The sequence below is a fragment of the Chlamydotis macqueenii genome, chromosome 1, assembly GCF_036417535.1.
Source record: "Chlamydotis macqueenii isolate bChlMac1 chromosome 1, bChlMac1.mat, whole genome shotgun sequence".
Taxonomy (NCBI): Eukaryota; Metazoa; Chordata; class Aves; order Otidiformes; family Otididae; genus Chlamydotis; species Chlamydotis macqueenii.
In genome coordinates, this window is record NC_141556.1 from 56137551 (window position 1) to 56160619 (window position 23069).

Below are 23069 nucleotides of genomic sequence, written 5' to 3' on the forward strand. Positions count from 1 at the left end.
GTGACAAAGTGACAGGCGACAGGGCAGGCTAAGCATTTTCAGCAGCAATGAACCCCCACTCTCCCTCTGCAGTGACCCATCAGTGGGGATCTCTTCTGTGACTAAAAAGCCTCTTCTGTCCCATGAGGAACATGTCTGATGAGGAACCTCCAGGGCCAGAGACATATGGCTAAGGTTCCCTGTGGCTTATGGCTTGTCAAAGACCACACTTTGTATGGCACAGAGGTATCTGAGTTTGGGACCCTTCCTGGGCGCAGGGCAGTGGGAAAAGGGGGCCAAGCAGTGCTCAGTGGGGCTTCTGACCGGAGGGGACGTAAGGTGCGCAGCAGCCGGAGGACTCGCAGCACCCCCAGGATTTTGGCACCACCAGCAGAGGCCACCGAGACCACAATGTCAATGAGAGACACGAAGACCAAGAAGCCATCCAAGATGTTCCAGCTGCTGCGGAGATAAGCCTGATCCCCAAAATACAGGCCTAGAGAGACCACCTGCAAGAGAGCGGATAAGAGAGGGAGTTAAATGGCTCCTCTCCATGTTGCCTGGTAGAGGGCAGCTGTGGAGAAAGGGGAAGGATGGGGAACAGTTATCAACTTCACACTACACTGAAGTGTTATCTCATCCTCTTTTCCTTTCACCTGGAAGGCTACAAAGGAAAATATCTTTGGAGAAAGTGGTGGCATGTAGCTCCAGAAATAACAAAGCCATGATGTCTTCTCACCTTTCATCTGCCTCCCTGAGCAACAGGACACTGTAGGGAACATGCAGGAAGACGTGCCACAGTCCTGGGGCAAGTCTCCCAGTCCAAAGATCACCTGGGTGGTAGAATTGGGCACCAAAATACATACTTTGGCTCTTAAGGGGGTGGTTCACTTCATAGCAGTTCTCAACACCAGCAGGTGCTACAGAAATCTCTGGCCTTAGGGAAAGCTGGACACCCTGCAAATCATGGCTGTAATTCAGGTATGAATTTTAGGGGTTTAACTTCAGACACTCAGATATAAGACATTTTCCCAATCACAATAGGGGAATAACAAGATTTCCCTATTGTTGCAAAGTACTTAGATACCTATTGATACGAATTGAATAATTATCAACTAAAAGGATGTTATTAATATTGTTATGTCCCCTATTCTTGCTCCAGGAGAAAGGGATTGGACATCTGACATCATTACAAAATCCATACATGAAGGCCAGCTATTCCTCCAGGATACTAAGATCCCTCTTTGCCTTTAAAGCCTAGGATAAACATCCCCTCCATGCCTGACAAGAGGGGACTCAACCCCAGGCAATATCTGCCTTTACTAAGGTAGAGAGAAGGACTGGTGCACTGAAAAGATGGAGAGATTTTAGAAGGATGCTGAGCAAACATGAACCACATTCCTGACACTGGGAAAAGGCTCTGAGCTGTTCACCTCCAGTAACTTACCTTCAGTGTCATCTCAGCTACAAAAATTGCTGTGAAAATGTAGTTGGACACAGTGAGAAAGATTCTCTCCTAGAAAAAAACAAACAAACAAAAAACAAACAGAGAAAGGCCTTAAATGTATCTTGACTCCTTGTTACTCTGTCTGGCCCCTCTGATGAAGTTGGTATCTTTTGCTTTCCTGTGAAGTGTCTGAAAGTTGGGGAAATAAGAGATGCCCTCGGCAAAGGTCAATGCTGGGCAGATTTTAGCTCATACACCTTGTCTCAGCCCTGTGCCACAGCCAGGACAGGATCCTACACAACTCCGTAAGAGCACAGTGGATGGGATTTGCAATGCATCTTCCAAATCTGGTTTCAAGGTGCTCTCTGCCCTATTCTGCCAGTGCTGCTCAGTCCTGTCCTGCACCTTCTTCCCGAAGGGCTGCTGAGCACTGACCACTGGATTGTGTGTAAGTGCAGCAGAGTCTGGGGGTTGGCTAAGACAGACATGTATAAAAAGCCATTTCGCTTGCCAGCTTGAGCCATCTCCAAGATAGCTCAAAAGCAGCATACATGAATGATGACATGCCATTCCTACGGAATGGAAGATCTTGTCCCTTCTGTCAGTCATCTCTTAACTGCAGGTGCCTGGGGGACTCTCTTACTTTCCAAGAGGGAGGGAACTAGGGTTAATGTATTATAAAGTGGGTTGCCCCATTAGAAGAAAGCACACACTGTGTGAATTACTAACACTTGGGTATTTGAATACATGAGTGAGAGCTGGTGTTTAATGCTGAAGTTCTTTCAGAGGTCATACCAGTGGCCAGGAATGCTTTTGAACCTCTGTCAGAGGCTGTGCTAAAAAGCATGTGGGAGGAAATGGTGCTCACCGTGCTTCTGTGTTCAATCTGTGGTCTCTCCAGGGCAATGGTGATGCAATTCAGGAAGATGAAGGCCAGCACAACGTAGTCAAAGAGCTTGTGAGCAATGATGGTTTGGCAGAGGAGGCGAAACCTGCAAGAGAGTTCCAGTAGGCACCTGTGCCTTGGACAGAGCAAAGTTAGGAGCTATCAGGGCAGAGAATTGAGAGGTCTGTCCAAAACTGAGCTCTGATGTAGCAGCTTTCCTATCACTGATGCTGATGTCCCTTGCCATAGCAATATTCTAAGGTGGCCAACTGCTGATAAGTTGGTTCTGGGATTGAAAATGAAATGGAGAGACTGTTCTGGTACCAAGAGAGGAAATATCAGAATTATGGAGTCGTTAATAATACATTCCTTCTGCTTTTTGGGTTAATGATAGTATTCACTGCCTTGCTTTGCTATAAATATTTATGATTACACAAAAGAAAAACTGGATGCTCCAAAGGGAGGGAAAAATCACAATAGCTACTTAGGATTCTCATCTTTCCTTTCATCTCCAGAAGAAAGGAAGAGAAATATTGTTTGGCTATAGAAAGGGAGATAGAGGAGACAAAACACATTCCCAGCTGGCAAAGTTAAAGTTGCAACATAACATGCAGCTGAGGGGATGTGGCCAGCACGGCAACAGAATCTGCCCCATCTTCTCAACCCTCTCATGGCAAAAACTGCACAAACCTGTTTTGTGGAGAGAAGAGATATATGGACCAGTCTTCCCGTAACTCACACCAGTCTGGCTTATAGACCTCCATCATCTTCCGTATGCGAAAGCACAGGCTCTGGAGGGACACAGCAGAAGCAAGTGCCACTGGTTACCTTCCCACTTGCCTGAGAGAGGCACTCTTCCTTTCACATCTGACCCCAAAACACCACTACCTGCAGCTCGCCAGGTGCACTACCTACCTTTCTTTCAGCCCCCAAACAAGGAAATGAATTCAAAGAGCAAGAAGCCACTGATAAAGAGGTAGGAGCTGCTTTGCCAGGGCCTGTTTACCTTGGCATCTGGTTTCCTCCCCAAATCATTAAAAATAAAACTGTTGGTGTCCTTTCTAGAGCAGGATGTTGTCCACAATACTTTCTCAGAACTGTTGGAGTGGCTCTCTTACATGAGGACAATGTTTCCTTGCTACCTCAGCTAAACAAGAGGCAGGAGAGGAAGGCCTTCTGTTGCCACTTGGGCTTGGAATTGATTTAATATCATACAGCATATATGTCTGGTCAAATTTCTACTGACCCTCCCTCCACTTTTTCCACCCTTTGATCTGCTCAGAGAATGCAGTCTCCCAGGCTGGCACCACAGAACTCACTTGCCTTGTCTCTTGTGCCTGTGCTTCCTGCTCTGATCTGCTGATGTTGCCCATGCAAAGCTCACTGCTCACACAGCCCAACCTCTCCTAACCTGTAGAAATCACTGGCTGCACTGCTCTGAAAGACCAGCCCCCGAATGACCATGCACATGCCTCACATCTGCCTTCCTCCGACCATCCACCTGTACGACTGCCTCACAGGCAGCCTGACAATGTGGTTTGGGCTTGTCTGGGCCTAGAAGGTCCCATGTGTGTTCAGTGTTGTCCTCCAGCTGTACTTAATGCACCTTTGCAAGCTGTTCCATCCATGTTGCTGGGAGACTGAAACTTCAGGATGGATGTGGAGTTTCTCACAGCACTGCAGTGTAACCCCAGGTTCCCTGCACCAAGTACTCACATAATCTATCTCTTCATCATCCTCTCCCCGTTCCTTGCGGTTGTTCATCTTTGGGAAGATCTCCTTAGCAATACTAGGCATTTTGCCATTGCAGTCTTGATGCTCACTGGCCCCAGACACTGCTCCCAGCTTACGGGCCACTCTGTGGCTGGATGGGACCGAAGCCAACTCCAGCAGGTCACAGGAGCCTTTGTAGTCTAGAGAGAGCGTCCGGCGGTGATGAAACACCTTTCTCGCCCCGTCTGGCTCCCCATCTGCTGCCTTGTGCCTCTCCCCAGACAGGAGGGATTCGTGCTCGGTGGAGGGAGGTTTGTGCTTCAGGCTGTGTCCCCGGGCCAGGCTGTTCCAGCTGGAGCGACGGCTCCCCCAGGCCCCGCTGCGGCCCCAGGCACCGTAGTGAGAACTGCGGGAGCTGGACTGTAAGAGAGCGAGATGGGGACTCAGTGACTCTGGGCACAAGCAGGGAGCATGCAATCCTATTTCAGATCGCAGACTTCTCCCTGGGCTCCTAAACCATTTAAATGGGCTGCCATTTTTTAGCCACTGAGGAAGTTGCATGGTGGGAATTTAGCAGCAATCTCTGTAAATCTGACAATAAATTGATAATGAGTTAACGATGGTGTTGGCGGTGATTACTTTATAGCACCATCTGTGTGCAAAGCACTTACGGGGAAGGTAAATAATAAAGCCACAAGCCAGGTGCCTGATGTTGTTACTTACACCAGCACAGAGCAAGAATAAAGCTCTCCAAAAATCTGACTGGCAGCTTTTTATGCTGCCCTGGGGTAAAGGATAACACAAGGTACTGGGTGATAGATAATCTGACACACCATCTTTGAGTACAATCTGAGTAAAAGGAAGAAACAAGAGAAACAGGCTTGTTGGCTACAGTCTAGTCCAATAGCATCAGCAACCTATCACGTAGTATGTGGCTGCCAGCTCTTCCTATTTAGAAATAACAGGGGCATGAACCCTTTGAGCATGGATGTACTCCTCAAAAGCTGTGTGTGTCAGTGGGTGGAAAGCCCAGAAGCTGACTTTACAAGGTGGACAGGTCTGAGAAGCATTGGCTGGACAGCCAGCAGTGCTTGGGGAAGTGCTAAGGGGCAGCAGGACCTGCTGTGGGGAGCCCCAAAGCAAGATTTCTCTCTCTCTTCATTGCTACAAAAGCCTCCATAAAACCAATCTGTTACAGCACTTGGCAGTTCTGACATCACCCAGATATTGTTATGCTCTTAACTCAGGGCATCATTTTCTGCCCTGTGCTCTAGGAAAACAAAGAAAGGGCAAGAGGACAAAACATGTTTCACTCTAGGAGAGAGACTGTCTCCTTGGTGTTCCCCCTTTCCCATCAGAAGAATATAAAAGAGGTGAATCCCACACTCAATGGAATATAGATCAATAACCTGGAAATAGACATCAATAATCTAGAAATTTAGATAAATAATGTGAACTGACCTGGCTTCCTAAAGACAGGCAGTGTTATTGAGTTAGAAGCCTACAGCAGCAGTGCAATCCTCCACAGCAATCCCCAGATGATGGCAGAAAGACAACAGAGTGCTTGGGCTTCAAAAGAAGGGTATGACACAATTTTCTGCTCACTCACTCACCAGGGACCGCTGGTCATAGGTCATTCTCCCCAGGGACATCACACTGCTCTTCCGGGAAGCAACAGCAACACGGATCTGGTCAGGCTGCAAGGAGTTGCGCGAAGAGTTGGTGACCCCCCCAGCAGCCACTGGTGGGTTGGCAGAGGGCAAGGATGGGTCCAAGTGTCCATTAGGTGTCACAGGAATTGCACAGAGCTTGGGATCTGCATGGAAAGATGGAGAAAGAAGAAAAAAGAAGAAGGTGGGTTCCTCACTATCCCATAACTGTTTCAGTGTCTAAACTGTTTAGCATGTTAGCAGGAGCTAAGAGAACATAAGCTGTTTAGCATCAATCAACATTGATTCCTTCTGATTTAGGGTGTTGTGGAAAAAGCAGTGCAAGCTGGGAAGGCTTGGAACATTCTCCTTAGTCCCCAAAACTCTCCTTGGGGCCAGATGGACGAGCAGAGTGCTGGTCAGGTAGACTCAGGGTGACAGGCAGAGCAAGAAGCCAAACCCTGGCAGCAAGGCAAGGGGAGCAGAGCGTGCTTCTGCATGCCAAGAACAAATACTTGCATGTTCAGGTTTGAACAAATACCACCAACTATCACACTGGCTATTTAAAGCAGTTAGGCTGAGACACTGAGGAAGAGACTAAGATGTGGGGAGACTCACAGCCATCCATGTACTGGGGTCACCTTTAAATTCTTGCAATCATACTTTTCATCCCAATCTATCCTGCTACGCTGGACCTTTTCAAATCACTGATCATTGACTTGAAGATCCAGGACAGCTTTGAGGGATATGTTAGGTCCTGTGGCTGACCATTAGCATTTGTTTAGATGCATGGAGAGGATGGGACACTGGATTTTAACTGAAAGGACTGGAGCAATCATTTTAGTTTGCCCTATTGCATAATGAAGGTCACATATTCTCACCTACATGCAGTGTCACAGCTGTGACTGCACCAACAGGCTCTACAACCTCTTCCCATCTGCCCTCCTAAGGGACTGACTGCCTGCATTCAAGGTAAGCTCTGGTATGGTGCAGCCATGTAACCAAGATCAAATTGCTGTGAGAACAGCAAACTTGCAGGAAAGAGCTGGGACAAGCCAAAACTGGAGCCACTGCTCCTTGCTGTGGGAGCTGCATTTAAGCTCAGACCTGTGCCTGTGGTCCTTGTCTGGGTTATGTTGGTGCTTGTGCTGGATTATGTCTGGGTTATCAGCTTGCACCTTGCTGATCCTGACCTTCTCTTGTTGATCCTGACCTTCTTGGCTTGACCACAGACCTGCCTCATCACTACGGACTCACCTGGCAATCACTGAAGCATTGGCTGACTCCAGCTAGTGTCAGTGGACCTGCTCTGCTCACCTTGTGCGAGTACTACGCCTTTGTTGGTGTGGTCCCTGCCCTCCTGCCTGGCTGTCCCTCCCCTTCAACTCCTGGCTCACCATCCATTGCGGAACAAGATACTCTTGCTGCTCCCTGCCACCAAATCCTGTCTGAGATACAATACCTCTTGTAGAAAGACTTGCAGTCTTCAAGGAAAGATTTTGAGGGGTAGAAACCTTACTTGGCAGTTTGTAGGCAGACTGTTCCAACAGTTAATTATCTTTCCTTGAAAAATATGTGGCTTTTTTCAGTCTGAATTTGTCTAGCTTTGGCTTCCAGCCTTTACTATCTCATTATGCTTTTTTCTGCTCAATTAAAGAGCCATCTACCATCAGAAGTCTCTCCTTATGGTTGGCGCTACAGAGTATGTGATCAAGTCACTTCTCTGGTTTTCTCTAAGCTTCATTAGCCTCTCGCTATGAGGCAAGGCTTCCAGAATTGTCTGAGTCCTTTTTAATGTGCTCATATCCACTGTACAAATGTGGGTCACAGATTTGGACAGAGTGTTCCTGAAATGGTGGCCCTGAAGGTAAGCAGAGACAGTGTCACTTCTCACTCCTGTTTGCCATTCTTTAGGTCATTCAAGAACTGCTCCTCTTAGCTATGACATTCGTCAGGATGCCAACATAGCTCTGGCTTTGTTTTTTGTGTTTTTTTTTTTTTTCAAAAATAACACCACAAACTAGCATAAAGTTCAAAATTAAAACCAGTCAGTTCTTGGAGATGGGAGTGAATTTTCTGCAAAATCTGCTTTCACATTTCTCACTAAACAGCAACGGAAGGTGAGTAAATGAGGCTGTTTGAGCTATTATACCTGAACCTTCCTGGACCTCTTGGAATTGATCTAACTCCTCCATGTTTGATGAACTCTGATCTTCATCTGAGTATGACCGGTTGGCATCACCCTGGAACACACAAATTTAGAAGTTGGGAACTCATAAACAGAAAAGACCATTTGTTCTTGTCTTTAACTTCTGGAACAAGTATAAAATCCTTCTTGGCAGCCAGTCCTCAGGGTGATCACTGCAAAGAGTCTCGTGTGACCTGGGATGACTGAGGTACTGCGTTCTCGCTTTTGGAAGGGCAAAGGACTCACTTTAATAGGGTAGGGTCTGTTGCACAGGATGGAAATTGTGAACTCCCTTTCACAGGGTTTGTCTCTTTCCCTGCAAAGATTAACACAGTCATCTTTTTCTCATTTTGTTCTAATGAAGCCCACCCTGAACTTAAGAAGGGAAATGACAGAGGTATGATACTTTGGGAGTCCTCTACCCCAATACCCTCAAAGTGACTCAAAGGTCCCCTTTATAGCACCTCTACTCCTCCTCCTGATGAGGCCCTGATGGCAACTCACCTCAGCCTGGAACCCCTCCACAAGAATGGCCACTAGCAGATTGAAGAGTACGTAATTGCCAAACGTCATGAGAGCCACAAAGTAGAGGGATGCCCATGGCGAGGTGGAGGCCATGCCATTATAGAGCACAACATTCCAGTCCTCCTGGGTTAGGATCTGCAACGAGGAGCAGAGGCCACATAAATATGAAGGAAGAACATGAAGCGGATTCCCAGAAAAGGACAGTGAAAGGATACACATCAGGACCACATCAGGCCTCTTAAATTCCCCATAACCACACACCCACTGCCCAGCTGTGGTACTGCCCTGATAACATTAGCTGAGCAAGAAGAAACAAGTGCAACCATGAGGGTAGCCATGTGCTGGGATGCTGGTGTTAAACACAGGAGTTGCCACAACAGAAGTGACCTTTACAAAGCATCTTCTAGGAATGAAGGAGCCCATCTGTCTGAGAGACACACCAGTAGTTTAATTACAACACACAATTGTTCTTCCTCCAAACATCACATGCCAGAGCCTTTTGTGTGAACTTTCGTGTTGTCAGGAGCAAGTGCAATGCTCCACAGTGAGAAAAAGCACCTCTCGATTCTCTTCACTTTGCCCTGGCCCACCCATAGAGAGCAAAGTGGGCTCACCTGGAAAACAGTGACGATAGCCCACAGCAGGGAGTCAAAATTCTTCCGGTCAGGAACTGTATCTCCTGTGTCCGTCCTGAGGCTGAACTTACAACCAAAGATATGCATACCTAGGATACTGTCAAGACAAGAAGAGGAGATGGAGTTAAAGATAAATATCTCTGCCACCACAGTGAGTTTGTCAGTGACTCTCTTTTCCTCTCAACAGTCTAATGTAGCACTACAGGAGCAAGGGGTAGAACAACACAGCCAGACCACTGGGACTTATCTGTGAAAAAACAGGCAACTAACTGCCTCCTCACCTGAATATAAAGATGAAGAGCATGAGGAGCATGCAGAAGGTGGCTACGTTGTCCATAGTCTTCATCAGCACCACAAGCTGGCGGCGCAGTGCAGGCATGAAACGCACCAGCTTCAACACCCGTAGAAGACGGAACGTCCGCAGCACAGAGAGACCACCATCCGACTGGCCAATGATCTCCCAGATGCTGTAGCCCAGAGAGGCACAGGCAGCGTGAGGGACAAAATAAAAGAGAAATGAATAAAAAGAAGAGAGAGAGGAATAACAATTCTAACCCAAGTTATCACCTCTGCATTGGCAGCATGTATATAGGGGTTACAGAAAAAATCAGTTTGAACAAGACATAATTACAAGTATATACTACAGGTTTATACTTATGTGTAGAAAGCTGCAGTTCTCCCTTCAGAACATGAACACAGCATTGCATGTTGCAGGAATGAGGCAAAGATGCTGCATTAAGTTCCAGCAAGATGAATTCTTCTTTCATGCATTAAACCTCTGTAGCATCCTTCATTTATGCATTTGCAAAATATTTCACAGACAATATTTGTTGTGGACTTGCAAAGCAACTGTGATTGCCTCCATTCTACAGAGGAGATAACAGAGGCAGAAATGCTATGTGGCTTGCCTAGGGTCACCAAGTGTTGGGAAAAGACATCTTGATCTCCCAATCCTTGTTCTTGTGCATCAGCTCCACTCCCCTTACTACAGTTGCTAAATCCTTTTTGAAAAGGCACATGAAAATATACAAGCTCTAGGATACTCTTTTCTATTTATATTTCAGTAGATCCCCAAGGCCCTTGTCACCTGATGATGACGATGATACTGTCAAAAATGTTGTAAGGGTTGCGGAGGTAATCAAAGAGACCAAAAGCAGCAAGTTTCAGGATCATCTCCAGGGCAAACATGCTTGTAAAGACAACATTGCTGATCTCCAAGATGTTGGTCAATTCCTCTGGCTGGAGAGAAGGCAAATTCAGAGAGTTAGAATGCAAAGAGCCCTGAAATTATGGGAAATAGAGTGCCACTGTTCCCAGCAGACCAGCTTTGTAGGGAGCTGCGAAGCTCCCATGGGTGAGATTAGAGTGGAGCTGGATAGAGCCGCTTGCACTCTAATTCCTTTGCACATTTACTGCCTTCATCATAGATTAAGCCCCTAACAAATTCTTTTACTAGAGGAGGTCAGGAGTTCCCCAGCTATTCACACAGCCGAGGCTGATGAAGCATCTCCCACACCCCACTCCATAGCCTGGTCCCCAGGCTAAAGGCTGCTTTACTTTGTGCAAAGAACTTGAGTATTTTTTGAATCAGGGCAAAAATGGCTGATCCATGGTCAACCTCTTTCTTTAAGGATTTCTTCCTCTCAGTTTTCCACAGGTAACTGGCACAACTTTTTGCTAAAATTCTGAAAACATTTGTACTATAGGAAAACAGTTCCCCATCTTCCTCTAAACCTCACTGCACCTCTCTTGTCCTTTTCCCCTCTATTTTTTCTCTTCCCCATTTTTCTCTCCCCAACTCCCCACCAAGTCCTTGGTATGCATTAGTTTTCTGGTCTTGCTCCAGCAGTCTTTTCTCATGCCTCTGTCCTCAGAGTGACCTCAATAATTACCCAATTGAATATCAGACTGGATGAATAAGACAACAGCAAGGAGGGGCACACTGCTAACACCTACCTGTAAGGGATAGGAAGGGCAGGACTGGGTGAGGAAAAGAGAAAAATTGACAGCATGAGGAGAAAGGCAGATGCACAAGGTGAAAACCTCCAGCGATGACACAAGATAATTGTGTTGAAAGGAAAAAAAGAAAAAAAAAAACCAAAACGAAAAAAAAGGCAATCTGACCATGCCTCGGGCATTTTTTTCTGTTGAATCTCTGACACATCTTTCAGCCTCTGCTACAGCCTTTTCCAGCAGAGACCAATGTGTTTGTGCATATGAGAGAAAGTGTTTTAATGACTCCATCAGTGGAACAAGTTTGAGCAAATTAAATTACTCCTCCTTTTGTTTTCTGAATTAATGACTTTTTCTTCAGTGTGTGCAGCCTTGGAAATTTCTCTGACAAGGTCAGGAAAGGGTCTAGACCATTTCCTCAGGAATGATGAAATGTTGCTTCAGAGGGAGACGGGCTGCACTGACGTTGTTGATAAGGGACACCAGGATCTTGCCACCCCTTGTGAAATGGAGGCATTCCCTGCACTGAATTTGGGATGGAATCGTCTGCTCAAAGCACCTCTCAGTCAGGGACTAGGACTGCACAAGGCCAAGCAGCAAGGGCTGAGGTCCTGAACAAGGTCAGATGCACGAGGGGCAACACACGCGCAAGCCTGCCTGCGTTTGCACATACTCAGACACACACATGCATAGCCCAGGGAGACTACCACGGCAATGGCAAGCTATAAAACGTTCCCAAAGTGAGAGAAAAACTTCCTCCCAGTATAACAAGTTGCATCTCGGGGTCAGGCTAGGCAACCCATGGCCTTCAGACCACATGAGGCTGCTAAGGCAATTCACCTGGCTGCAGCATGCTGCTGGCCATCACCTTCCCAAGCAGCAGCTGGTGGGCACCTGCTCCAGATGAAGGTGTGCCTCCTTCCTAAGTGGGAGGACAAGGCATGGCAGCTCCAAGGCACTTCTTCAGGGCTCCTCTGGCCCAAATTTCCATGTTTACCTTGGGGCAGGTACGTCACACCTCAGACAAGGTTACATATTTGGTGTTTAACCTACTGTGCCACTGAGTCCCATCTCCAAGCCTTCGAGGTGAGTCTGACCCAGGCTCTGCAGTAGCAGGCAGTAGAAGTCTCACTGTTTGGATACCCATCCTGAAAAGGTGGCTGAAGGCTCCTTGCTTCCTTCACATTGTTCTGAGCTATACCTGACCACCAGGTCACTCTTTCAAGCATCACATAAAATGGACGGGAGCAAGAAAACTGCAAAAGCCTGTTGTTCAAGGCAAGAGAAGATAGGCACTACCAGCACTGCAGAAATAAAATTGAGTGCCTGCAGGTCAAAGCCAGTATTTTTACCATGAACTCAGTATTAGTGCCCACTAGGAATGGCAGTCATGGTCGCTCCCCGAGGACTGAAAAAATTGCTGCTTTTTTGAAGGGCCAGCCTTTGTGTTGGCTGTACCTATTACTTATTCAGCTGGTGGAATGGGAAATGAGGGAGGAATGCAGTTTTGGGTCTGACCCTCCCTCTGAAGCTGGGGGCTGCTTTAACACCTGCTCTAGGACCTCCAGGGGCCCAGATCCTCCCAGGTGGGCAAACGGACTGGAAACTGCTCCTCACATCTGTGGCTTCCCATGCTCTTTGCTAATTTCTTGCACTCCTTGTTGTACTCCTTTTTATTGAAACAGTCCATTTCTTTAAAATAAAAAAAAAAGGGAGATGGCTCAATGTCCATCCATAATTACATTTGAATAACAAAACCATCCTGAAAATAAGGGGGAGAGGAAGGGAGATAAGAGCGAAGAGAGAGAAAGAATGAGCAAGTGCATAGGGAAAGGGAGAGATGAAGATCACTTCATGTAGAGCCAGGCAGTAATGGCACTCTCCAGGAACATGATGTCCATATGCTAAACAGGGATGCCAATTTCAGCCTGAATCAAATGATTATGTCAGTGAGGATGAGCAATGTAAAAAAGCGACAGGCTATGATGGTGGATTATCCTCCTCTCTGCTGTCCTCACGTTCTCTCTTGTGCTGTCATAAGGAGCAACTGATGTTTGAAAAGTCATGCTTGCATCTCACTTGTGGAAAAGGTCACCTGTTCCCCCATCTCTCCTTCCCTTCCTGACATCTGTTTCTCTAGTCAAGCCTCCACCTGTTAATCTTTTTCTAATGGGCCATCAATCAGTCCCAGCAAAGCATCCTTCCTAGAGAGAGGGGCAGAAAGGATTGGGCAGGGAAAGGAAGGAGAGATGGGCAGAGAGAAAGGCAGTGGAAGAGGAATTAAAAAACAAAGCTGAAAAAAAAAATAAACTCACTGTCACCCACAAGAAGTAGAGAAGGTGAGATTTTTTTTTTTAATGGAATAGGAAAGACATAAAGGCTGGGGAAAGAAGAGCAACACAAAAGGAATGAATTCAGGAAAAAGAGAAAAACAGCAGAGTCAGCTAGAGAAGCCCAAGGCAGCACGCTCACCAGCTAAAGGCAGATCGTGCATGGCAGCTGCTTCTGGAGATACAGATAATTCAGCAGAGTGCAAAGAGCCATCAGCTGAGTCGGGGCTGCAGACTGGGAGACACTGGGGGCTGTGTCCTGTGCAGGGATGCCCTCACACCTGGGGCAGTGTGGCCACAAATGAGTGCACATAGTTGGTGGCTGGGACATGGCTGGTGCTGGGGACTCTCTCTGGCCAGGGCAGTGTGAAATTGATGAAGGGGGCAAGTAAACAGGGAAAAAGTGGTTCTCTCCATTTCTTCCTACCAACACACAGGATCCCCAACAAAACAGATGTGTCACCTCACAGCTGTGAGAGCTTCCCAGGCTCCAACAGACAGCACTCAGGCATTTATCATCAAAACTGGTAGCAAGGCTTCCTCCTCCCAGGTCACCCAGGTTTACCTAGAAACTGTAAATTGAAATGTCCACAAGAAAAGGCCTGAACTCAAGGCTATTTTAGACCAAGCAAAACCAGAGAACACCAGAAATCTCCCTACAAGAAAAGTCTGTTCATATTGCCAAGCCAGGATAGACTCGTTTACCCATCACTCCAGGAAAGAAATTTGAACAAAACTATGGGAGCTGAGTACTGGGGTGAGGAGGGTGGCTTGAAGCAGAAGAGAGATGCCAGGGGGCAGAGCACTCCCAGAGCCACTGTTTTAACCAGACTGGTTCCCTACTCTGAATATGGATCTCTTTCCAAATCCATGAAACGACCTAATTCACCAAGTCATTCATCCCTAGCAGCATAGATCAAACACTGAGAGTGAAGTATATGGTTCAGGTCTACTTCAGGGCTCCTGTCTAGTGATCAGAAACTAGACCTGGGGCAACAGATGTCAGCTGCCCAGCTTTTTTCTCCTTTTCAGTTTCTTATTAACATTGGAATTCTTATCTCAGCTGAGACTAAAAATTTAATTAGTCCATTATTTGACAACAGCCAGAAACTCCTGCACTATAGGAAAGGTTAAGAATATGCAGACCACCACGAAGACCCCTGCAGGAGGAGTTTCTCCCAACCAGGAGTAAATTGGCAATTGTCTACAAACTGAAGAGAAATTGATGCAATCTATGCAGACCAGCCCTACCAAACCGTACCTGCACATCACTGCCCCTGAGAACATGAGAGAGAAATATTCCATACAGAGGTCTCTCCAGCCTGTTCATTCTACTCACCATTTCAAAGTCACTTGACAATAATCAGAAGAGTCACAGATATGTCAGCCATGGAAGACCCCAACTAGCTTTTACTTACTCTAATCACCACCCCACAACCAATGCAAGATTTCATGATATTTTGTTATACCCTTGTTTTACAAGACTGAAGTAATGTGGTTTCGTCTACCACCCCAGGGAGACTGTTCCATCATTTACTAAATGTCAGCATGATGAGCTGGCTTGGATGTTTGCTGAATGTTTCTGACAAGCAGCAAATAGTAAAAAGAGAAGCAATAACTGTAAAATATGAACTTGTGGATGCAATAAATGCTAGTATAAAGGGAAATCACACAGAATATGAAGATACTGATCCACAGGGCTGGTCTAGTTAGAAAACAAGGGATCATCTCCTGATCGACACAAGACATACCTCATAAAACATTGATCTGATGTATGAAAGAATACTATAAGTAGGTACTGGAGAAGGTAAACCAAGTTACTCAGCAACTGTCTCATTGGCTACTAATGGCAAAGAAGCTTGAGTCCAACAGGCCATTCAAGAAGTATATGAGAAAGGCAGCCTGGGACATTCAGTTGGGACCAGCCCTTCATCCTCATGCTGAATAACGGAGAAAAGCAAGCAGCACCAGATCCTCTGTGAATATTTCAAAAAATAAGCCTCTTTAAAGGATCCTTCTGGACAGCCACAAGCATCTAATACCTTCATTTTCTACACTGGATTTTAAAAATAGGCACTTCCAAGTAGAAACAGATTGAAGAACTACAAAAACGATTTCAAGCAGGACAAAGCTTGAAATGATGGATTTTGGCTTGTGCAATGTCCCAGCAACATCTGGAGGTCTAATACTGAGGATATTACATGGTATAATGCACACTGATGGATTTGAATAAACTTATCTATTTACAAATGATAACTTGTGATAAGCTTAAGGACTAAAAATTACTCATAGCAGTGCAGTTTGTCCCAAAATTATTTGATTTCCCTCACAAGAAATGTATAAGGGGATGGGAAGCTGCCTTGGCCACACAGACAGGACAGGACAAGGGACTGGATGTATAAGCTAAACAAAGTTAAACAAAGCCAAATTCCAATGTGACTTGGATCCAAGTAAAGTGGTTTGAGTTGCTGAGGCTAAGTCTCCTGGCAGAAAAATATTATGAGTATTAAAGCCCTGAATTGTAACAAACAGATCATTTTAATTAATGTTTTTCTTTTTGTTGCTCAAGGCTCAGGAATTGAAGGCGAGACTTGCACATGGGCTCTGTCCCCCAGGTTCCTGTGTTTCTGAGCCTGAACCTTGTGCCTGGCTCCTGCAGTCCCTCTCATCCCTTAACCTGATGGTTGGTAGGTGCTTTGGGGTCAGCAGGTCAGCTCACCCAGGTATAGGTCATGAGCAAGTGGAGTAGCAAGGAGCTGATGGATGGATGAAGTGCCATGAGCTGCTCCCAGGACTGCTCAAACCTGTGACACCTTTGCACATCCTCTTGCTCAGCCAAACAAGTCCCCAGAGAGCGGCTGGGATTGTGATCTCCCATGCATCAGAAAATAAAAGCTCAAGAGGTCTCTACACGCATTAGCTCTGGGCCAGGAAAGGTTCATATGATGAAGCAGCTGAAGCAACAGAAGCTACCTCGGTCATAGGATGGTGTCACCCTGCAAATCACAGATCTCTGCAGGCAGAGGGGTTTTGTTGCATATCATTCTGTGAAAATTTGTGCTTCTGTGAGGAAAAACAACAGGAAAAAAAGAAAGGAAGGAGAGAAAAGGAAGTAACGAAGCACCAGTCTGAGATCTACTGATTGTACAGCTTGAGGAAAACTGAAAGAGAGCAACAGGAAGCGCAAACACCTATCTGCTTTTGAGTTAACTGCTGACTGAAAAAGACCTGGAATTCATGGTATGGCCTAAATATATATATTTTTTTAATCTTCTTGTGCCAGGGAAACAGGATTCAGTATATACATTTTAAATAAACAGGCTGCACCACATTTTCCAGTTATGATCAATTTGGCTGACATCTCTTTCTAGTAGAAACAGCATGCAGGGTCATAAACTTTTCCTAGCTACTTATGGATAAAAAGCGATAGCATAACTTTAAGGATGTGTCATTAATAACCTGGTACTAGAAACCCCAAGGCTGCAGGCAGTTCCCACTCTGCTGCAGGCTGAACAAACACAGCAGAGGCAGCCTAAAAGGGCTTAAATCTGCACACACAACAGCCAGAACACGAGAGTGGATTCTGTACCTCCAGCTCAAATATTCTGCTGCTAAACTCGTAATTCATGCTGTCTCCAATAAACCAAAATGAACAATGGCTCTCCCTGCCTGGTGCTCACATCTTTAAAACATCAGTGGGCAGTTTTCATCCTGTCCTGGGCTTCAACCCTTAGTCATCTCTGTGCTACGTGCTAAATACATCACTCTTTTTTATCTATTTTCATGAGTCAACCCCTCCTGCCTCTTCTTCATTCTCCTCTCCTCTGAGCTCCTGCCAGTATTTTCCTGGTACTGAACCATCCAGTGCTGTTTTGCATTCTGAGATCAAATTAAGGTTTCCCATCCTTGTACCAGAAACTAGCTGGACTTTGAAAAAATGGTCTAATGCTTGGTATGTGAATGGGATCTAGACATCTAGAGCTTCAAATACTGGCTCAGACACTGTGTTACCTCAAACAGGCGAATTGAAGATACTCTGAGTCTCAAGATACCTCCATCCTGATACAGCACAGGACAAATCTGAGTGCCTTGCTCAAACCAGACTCATTGCCTGTCTTTTTGCTGTCTGAGACTGTGTTCAGGACTAGACTTCACCCTGGCTCCAAAGCTTCAGTACAGTCATCATCTCAGCAATGGAGCAATCTCTTACTTTTGTGATCTGGGCAGACACGTGGAGCAAATCATGGTCGTGTCCAAACTGGCAGCATAGATCTGAGACATGGATGTACAGTACGGACTCCTTCAGCACAAAGTGCAGCAGAGCTACCAGGCAGCAATGCAGATGCAAGGTGATGGGCATGCTTAACACCCTCTGAAGCTGGCTCTGCACATCACAAAGTAGACACAGCCTCTGTTTCCTAGCTATAAATTGAGGGCACACAATCCTTCTCCATCTCACATGGCTGTCATTAGGATAAAGCGCACTGCTGACTCAGAGCTGCCTGCAAACTATCGGCGTGAAAGTCAAACCTGTGCCCACACCTGCTGTCTATGTCTGACCTATCTATCACTTCTTGCTGTCAAGGAAAAGGAAAAGCTTAAGCCATCTGAGCCCCCAGAATGACCAGAGATGGGAGGTGGTGCCTTTCCTATCCTTCTCATATAGATAGACTGTGCTCAGGCATCTCTTAATTAAGCGGGAAAGGCTAGCAAGCTGATGGATTTGAATTGAGATGCTGGTGAAGTGCCTGTGACATCCCCAGAGGGCACATTAAATTAACCAAATAGACTGAGGATTCAGTAAGCTAATGAAGAGAGAAATGAGAGAGAGAGAAAGAGATGAGGGTGAAGGAGAGAGAAGTAGATGGAAAGAGAAGACAGGGTAAAAAAGAAAAACTGAGGGATAAAAGCAAGCAGGGAGGAGGAAAAGAGAGAGATTGAAAAGAGGTGAGAGGAAAATACATGGAGATATTGAAAGTTATTAAGTGCAGGGATAAGGAAGAAAAGACCCTACAAGATCCTGAGGCTTTCTCCAAATCCATGCTGGGACCATCTGTGCTGTAGCCTGGGGTCCAAATTGCTCAATCTCTGCCTCCACCGAATTCCATCAGCTGCTTAGCAAGGCTGTGACTGCGAGCAGGACTCACCAGTCCCCACTGCCCACCCTGCGCCCTGAGGTGCCTTACCTGCTCATGGTGCTCGATGCCCATACTGATTGTGTTCACTAGGATTGCAATCATTATCCCACGGTTGAAGTACTTGCTATCCACAATCCCTCGAAGCTTGGCCCTCACTTCTCGCCACATGTCACTGCAAAACTTCAGCCGTCCGCCTTCTTCCACCTCCTCCTCCTCCTTCTCCAGTGCCGAGATGCCCTGGTCCTGTCTGCTGCCCTCTCCCTCCTCTTCACTGGCTCCTCCATTCTCCTGGTCTGAGCCAGCGCTATCCAGGACAGAGAGCCTTCGGGACTCTTCGTACTCCCCTCTATGGCATCGAGGGCAGTTGGTGGGGTCAGAGGTTGCCGTCACAGCAATGGGCTGGACCAAGCCCTGAGGAGGGCAGTCAAGAGAGTTATGCTGCTGGCAAAGCCCTGGGGAGAGAAATGATCATGCTTAATGGAGAAGGCTTTCAAAAAGATATCCAAACTGGGCATTTCTTTGGCTTTTAGGAATTTAGGCAGGGTAACTGGGCTTTTTAGCTATAAACACCAGCACTGCTCAAGGGCAGTGATAAAAGCCATTGCCGTTGGGGGCTTTACACTGACTGGCTGTGTCACCAAAAGGCACAGTACTGTTCAGCTGCCAGTGATTAGACTCAACGGGGATTCAAGTCCATCAGAGGAAGAACTGTTTTGCCTGATGCAGGAATCACAGCTTGAGACTCAGTAGCTTGTGTCAAGTGGGAACTGAGGGAAAAATGATCATGGGGGCTGCTTTTGGCCTGAACAGCTACAAGTGGGGTCTGAGAACCCACATGCTGAGCTGAACTCTTTAAATAACAGAAGCTACATTAGCAAAGCACCTCAAGAAGCCAAAAAAGATAGCACAAGAACAGTTCCTCCTGATTATCTGTGCACTCTGAATCAGAACAGATCTGCTAACTTCAGAGAGAAAACTAAGTTTGTGTTCCTCCATCCTCAAGTTGGGCCTGGATGATGAAATGGACACTGGGGGAATGAATCAATCAACTCACTAAAACAGTACATGAGGCCTGCAGAACCTTTCCTTCCAGCAAGTAAAGAAAATGGAAGTCTGAGTATGCAAGACCAGCTGAAAAATCTGCCTTTTTGCTTGTTAATGGGAGTATTACTTACAAAAGGCATCAGCAGGCAGTTAATACTAACTCTATAAAACTATTTTTACAGTAACTTTTCAGGCCAAAATTCCAATTTAAATGGAATCTCATGTCTAATTTTACAAAACAGAATGTGCTCCCATCAAGAGAAATTGTCTTCGTTGCCTTTGCATATCAAACTGACTTCTTCAGTATTGCTCCCTTGGTTCAGGAGACACTCTATTGCAATTCTAGTCCCTTTGCCTCTCTCTTGAGGTCCAAAAGCAACTCAGCTTGGGAGGAGAGCTCTGGGGGACCTGCTGAGTCACCCAGTCCAATCCTTAGTCCTACTCTCTCATATTCCCTAATGCTTAGCTCCCCAAGACTGCTACCACCCCCCTGCTATACCAGACGTGGAGCCCTTTAGAAGCCTCAGTCAGTGCCTTTAGTGTTGTCTCATTATGGTCTCTGGGTTTCAGACCTGGGTTTCCCACATTCCCTGCTGGTCACCCCTCTTTCATTTCCATTCTTGCTGGTCATTCCCATCTTGCTGGTTTGGTGCGCTGCCCATTGCCCCATGCTCAATGGCCAATGTCAATTCTAATTCTGTGCTTTGTAGGCACAGGTCCTTTGGCAAGCTGGCACATGGGCATGCTCCCAGTTACTCTCGCATTCCCACTATTGTAATTTCCAGCTTTACCCATGCAATCCTTACTGTAGTGTCTCTGACTTTTCCTGTTCCTGCCTAGCTTGGCATTGCTCGGCTCCACGTGGCCGTGGCGCCGGCTCTGTATGCTGTTGTACAGCCCAAGGGTACGGCGTTTGGCTTTGCGCACGATGTGGCAGACGTATTGGAAGATCTCCTCGTAGCAGTCTCCCGGCTCCATGTAGCTGGCGACAGTGCTGGAGGAGAGGTACCGGGCCCGCTGCTCCTGCATCAGCTGATGCTCCCGCTGCTTGGTCTCCGAGAACTGTGTGGCAATGACCACCAGGCACAGGTTAATCATGAAGAAGGAGCCCACCTAGTAGCAAAAGAGAAAGAGGCACAGTCAAGGTCAGCTGGAGGAAGAACATGCAGGAGGAGGAAAGAGGAGAGAGGAGAGGAAAGTGACTGGAGGCCGACAAAGGAATGGGAACCAGTCTATGTATAGAGATGGGGTTTCAGAGAAAGCCAGGGCTGGCTAAGCTTGTTTTTGAGAACTCACTCAATATCATTATCATGCAGAATTTAGAGCTCTGAACTGAAATTCAGGAAACACAAGCCCTGTGTTTTGGCTCTTTTGGCAGGCTTTAGGATCTTTAGCATCTCACTTAGAAGTTATCTGCAAATGGTTTGACGAAAACTGGACTTTTTGTTTCCCTCTCCTTTGTTTTAAACAGAAAGTGGGAGACGGAGAACTAGTTTGATGGCTTTCTCCCTTTCTCCTCTGCTTACTCTTTTATTGCTGGAAAAATCATGCACTGTCATTTATGGTCTTCAACTCTTGGAGGACCTCAGGACCACTATTCTCAAAGCATTTTATTTATTTCTACCATTTATACCTTAATTCACCATACAGGGAGACGGCACATTGCTGAAATGAATGAGCTCTTGAAACCAAAGAGGAGTTTACAAAAACTAATGACTTCGAGAAGGACACAAAACAGTTTGGCAAAACACTGCTCCCTCACTCATTTTCTATCCTTCTGATACTAGATATATTATATTAGCTCTATTAGCTCTTTACTTGTCCTCCAGCCTAGGGAGGCTTTCCATTTCAAACACAAAACCAACCACAACCCACTCCCCCAATTTCTTAGAATCAAAACAAAATGCCCAAGCTCTTCCTATTCCCCATACAGAAGCCAAAAAGTCTATCAGGCTTATTTTACACCTTTGCATGTTCCCTTCAAGCTTCCTTTGCCTCGGTTTTCCTGTCTGTAAAATAGAGCAAATATTTCTTGGTGCTGAGAGATCTGGAGGTAAAAATCTTACCCTCAGTTTTACATATTATGAAATTATAGATGAATCTCCACTAGGAGATCTATCCATTACACTTAGGATAAAGGGGGGGCTTCAATATGATGAGAATTTCATACATAAAAGGGCTGGTAACCACGTTCAAAATCATTCTTAAAAGCTACGATGCCTTGATTGGTGCCTACTTCCCATAGAGCTGTGGCAATATGGCATCCATAAAACACAGAATCTGATCTCTGAACACATCTGTGCTGCTCTGAAATGGACCCTGCAGGGCAGCCCCTGGGAGGAGAGGAAGCACCAGCTCAAGATTTCTGCTTCTCCTGGACCAGAGAACATCCCTGCTAAGAGACATCCTTGCACCATGTTCCTCCTGTATGAACCCACACAGGACCCAGTCTCACCTCCTCATCTCTCCTTTCCAAGCAAACAGCTCTGACACAGAGCTGGATCCAGTCCTGCCCTTATCTTCACAAATGTGTTTTCTTCCATATAACCCTTGCAGCAAAGGGCAAGCAAAGGTGGCTGACCCCAATCCTTGTGCACGGAAAAGGTGGAGTTTTTTTTCAGCAAGTACCCCAGCTCGTTTTATCCATCCAGGCAGCCTTCCCCTCAGTGCACAGCGCTTGCCACTGCCCCACCAGCTTGCCCCATTGGTTGTCCCTTTTTCTTGCACACAGGTGCCCAGCAGCTCTGTCCAGAAGCTCAATACAGTGGCTCTAAATATTTCAAAGGGGAGATGTGCCTGCTAGCATCTGAATAAGCCTTTGAAACACAAAGCCCTTCCCAACCAGATTCAACATAAGGACAATAAACCATCTCAAAACAAAGGGCTTTCCCCCCCCCCGCTTCCTCTCAGCACCCTTCAAAGCTGTTCTGCTTCCCTTCATTGCTGACCCTTTCTCTTCCCTTTCCTCCCGCCCATATTTCAGCCTATTTTCCCTTCATCTTGTGTACGTGGCCTTGAAAACTAAAACAATGCCTCGTTTGGATTCCTTCACCTTCCCCCAGGATTTTCCCTGCTCCATGAAGTCTTGCATTTTTTTCACTGATGAGAGTATGACTGGGAATCCAAACTCTTCTCTGATGCACTCTTCTGCCCTCTTCTCCCTTAGCATCACACAACACTCACACAGGCTTGCCCATTCAGTTATCTCCCTCGGCTTGCCCCGGGTGAGACAGGGTTGAGACCTAGACACCAGCTATGTACGCATTTCTGGAACACTGGTTGTGACACTGCCTGGTACTTTGCAACTTCCAACAACTCCACAACAACAACCGATTAAGACTTGCAATACCTTCTCTCTAGGCTACAAGCAGAGGAGCTGAGGACATCAAGATGCCCTCAGCAGGGTCACGCTGTAAACCTGGGGTTGAATCTGGAGGGGTGTTCAGGTTTCACACCACCAAGCCCTGTCCTCACAGGCACTGTTTGCTGTGATCTCCCACCAGGTGACCAAGAAGCAGGGGGCTGAGAGGACTGGATATGGCAACTAAACCCCAATCCTTAAATCTCTTAGCTAGGAACATC

General features: G+C 46.4%; 1 protein-coding gene across 2 annotated transcripts in view; it reads right to left on the minus strand.

Annotated features, from left to right (window-relative positions):
* Nucleotides 1-23069, minus strand: part of CACNA1I (calcium voltage-gated channel subunit alpha1 I) — a 170643-nt gene that overhangs the window by 23947 nt on the left and 123627 nt on the right. For both annotated transcript variants that reach the window (XM_086740121.1, XM_086740123.1), the window contains 13 exons: nucleotides 20294-20600; nucleotides 18492-18895; nucleotides 10110-10261; nucleotides 9304-9489; nucleotides 9002-9119; nucleotides 8367-8522; nucleotides 7827-7917; nucleotides 5639-5841; nucleotides 4029-4445; nucleotides 3003-3103; nucleotides 2295-2418; nucleotides 1427-1495; nucleotides 304-488 (listed from right to left, as the gene is read on the minus strand). In XM_086740121.1, the coding sequence (XP_086596247.1) occupies nucleotides 304-488; nucleotides 1427-1495; nucleotides 2295-2418; nucleotides 3003-3103; nucleotides 4029-4445; nucleotides 5639-5841; nucleotides 7827-7917; nucleotides 8367-8522; nucleotides 9002-9119; nucleotides 9304-9489; nucleotides 10110-10261; nucleotides 18492-18895; nucleotides 20294-20600 (2513 nt within the window). The remainder of the gene's footprint in view (nucleotides 1-303; nucleotides 489-1426; nucleotides 1496-2294; nucleotides 2419-3002; nucleotides 3104-4028; nucleotides 4446-5638; nucleotides 5842-7826; nucleotides 7918-8366; nucleotides 8523-9001; nucleotides 9120-9303; nucleotides 9490-10109; nucleotides 10262-18491; nucleotides 18896-20293; nucleotides 20601-23069) is intronic.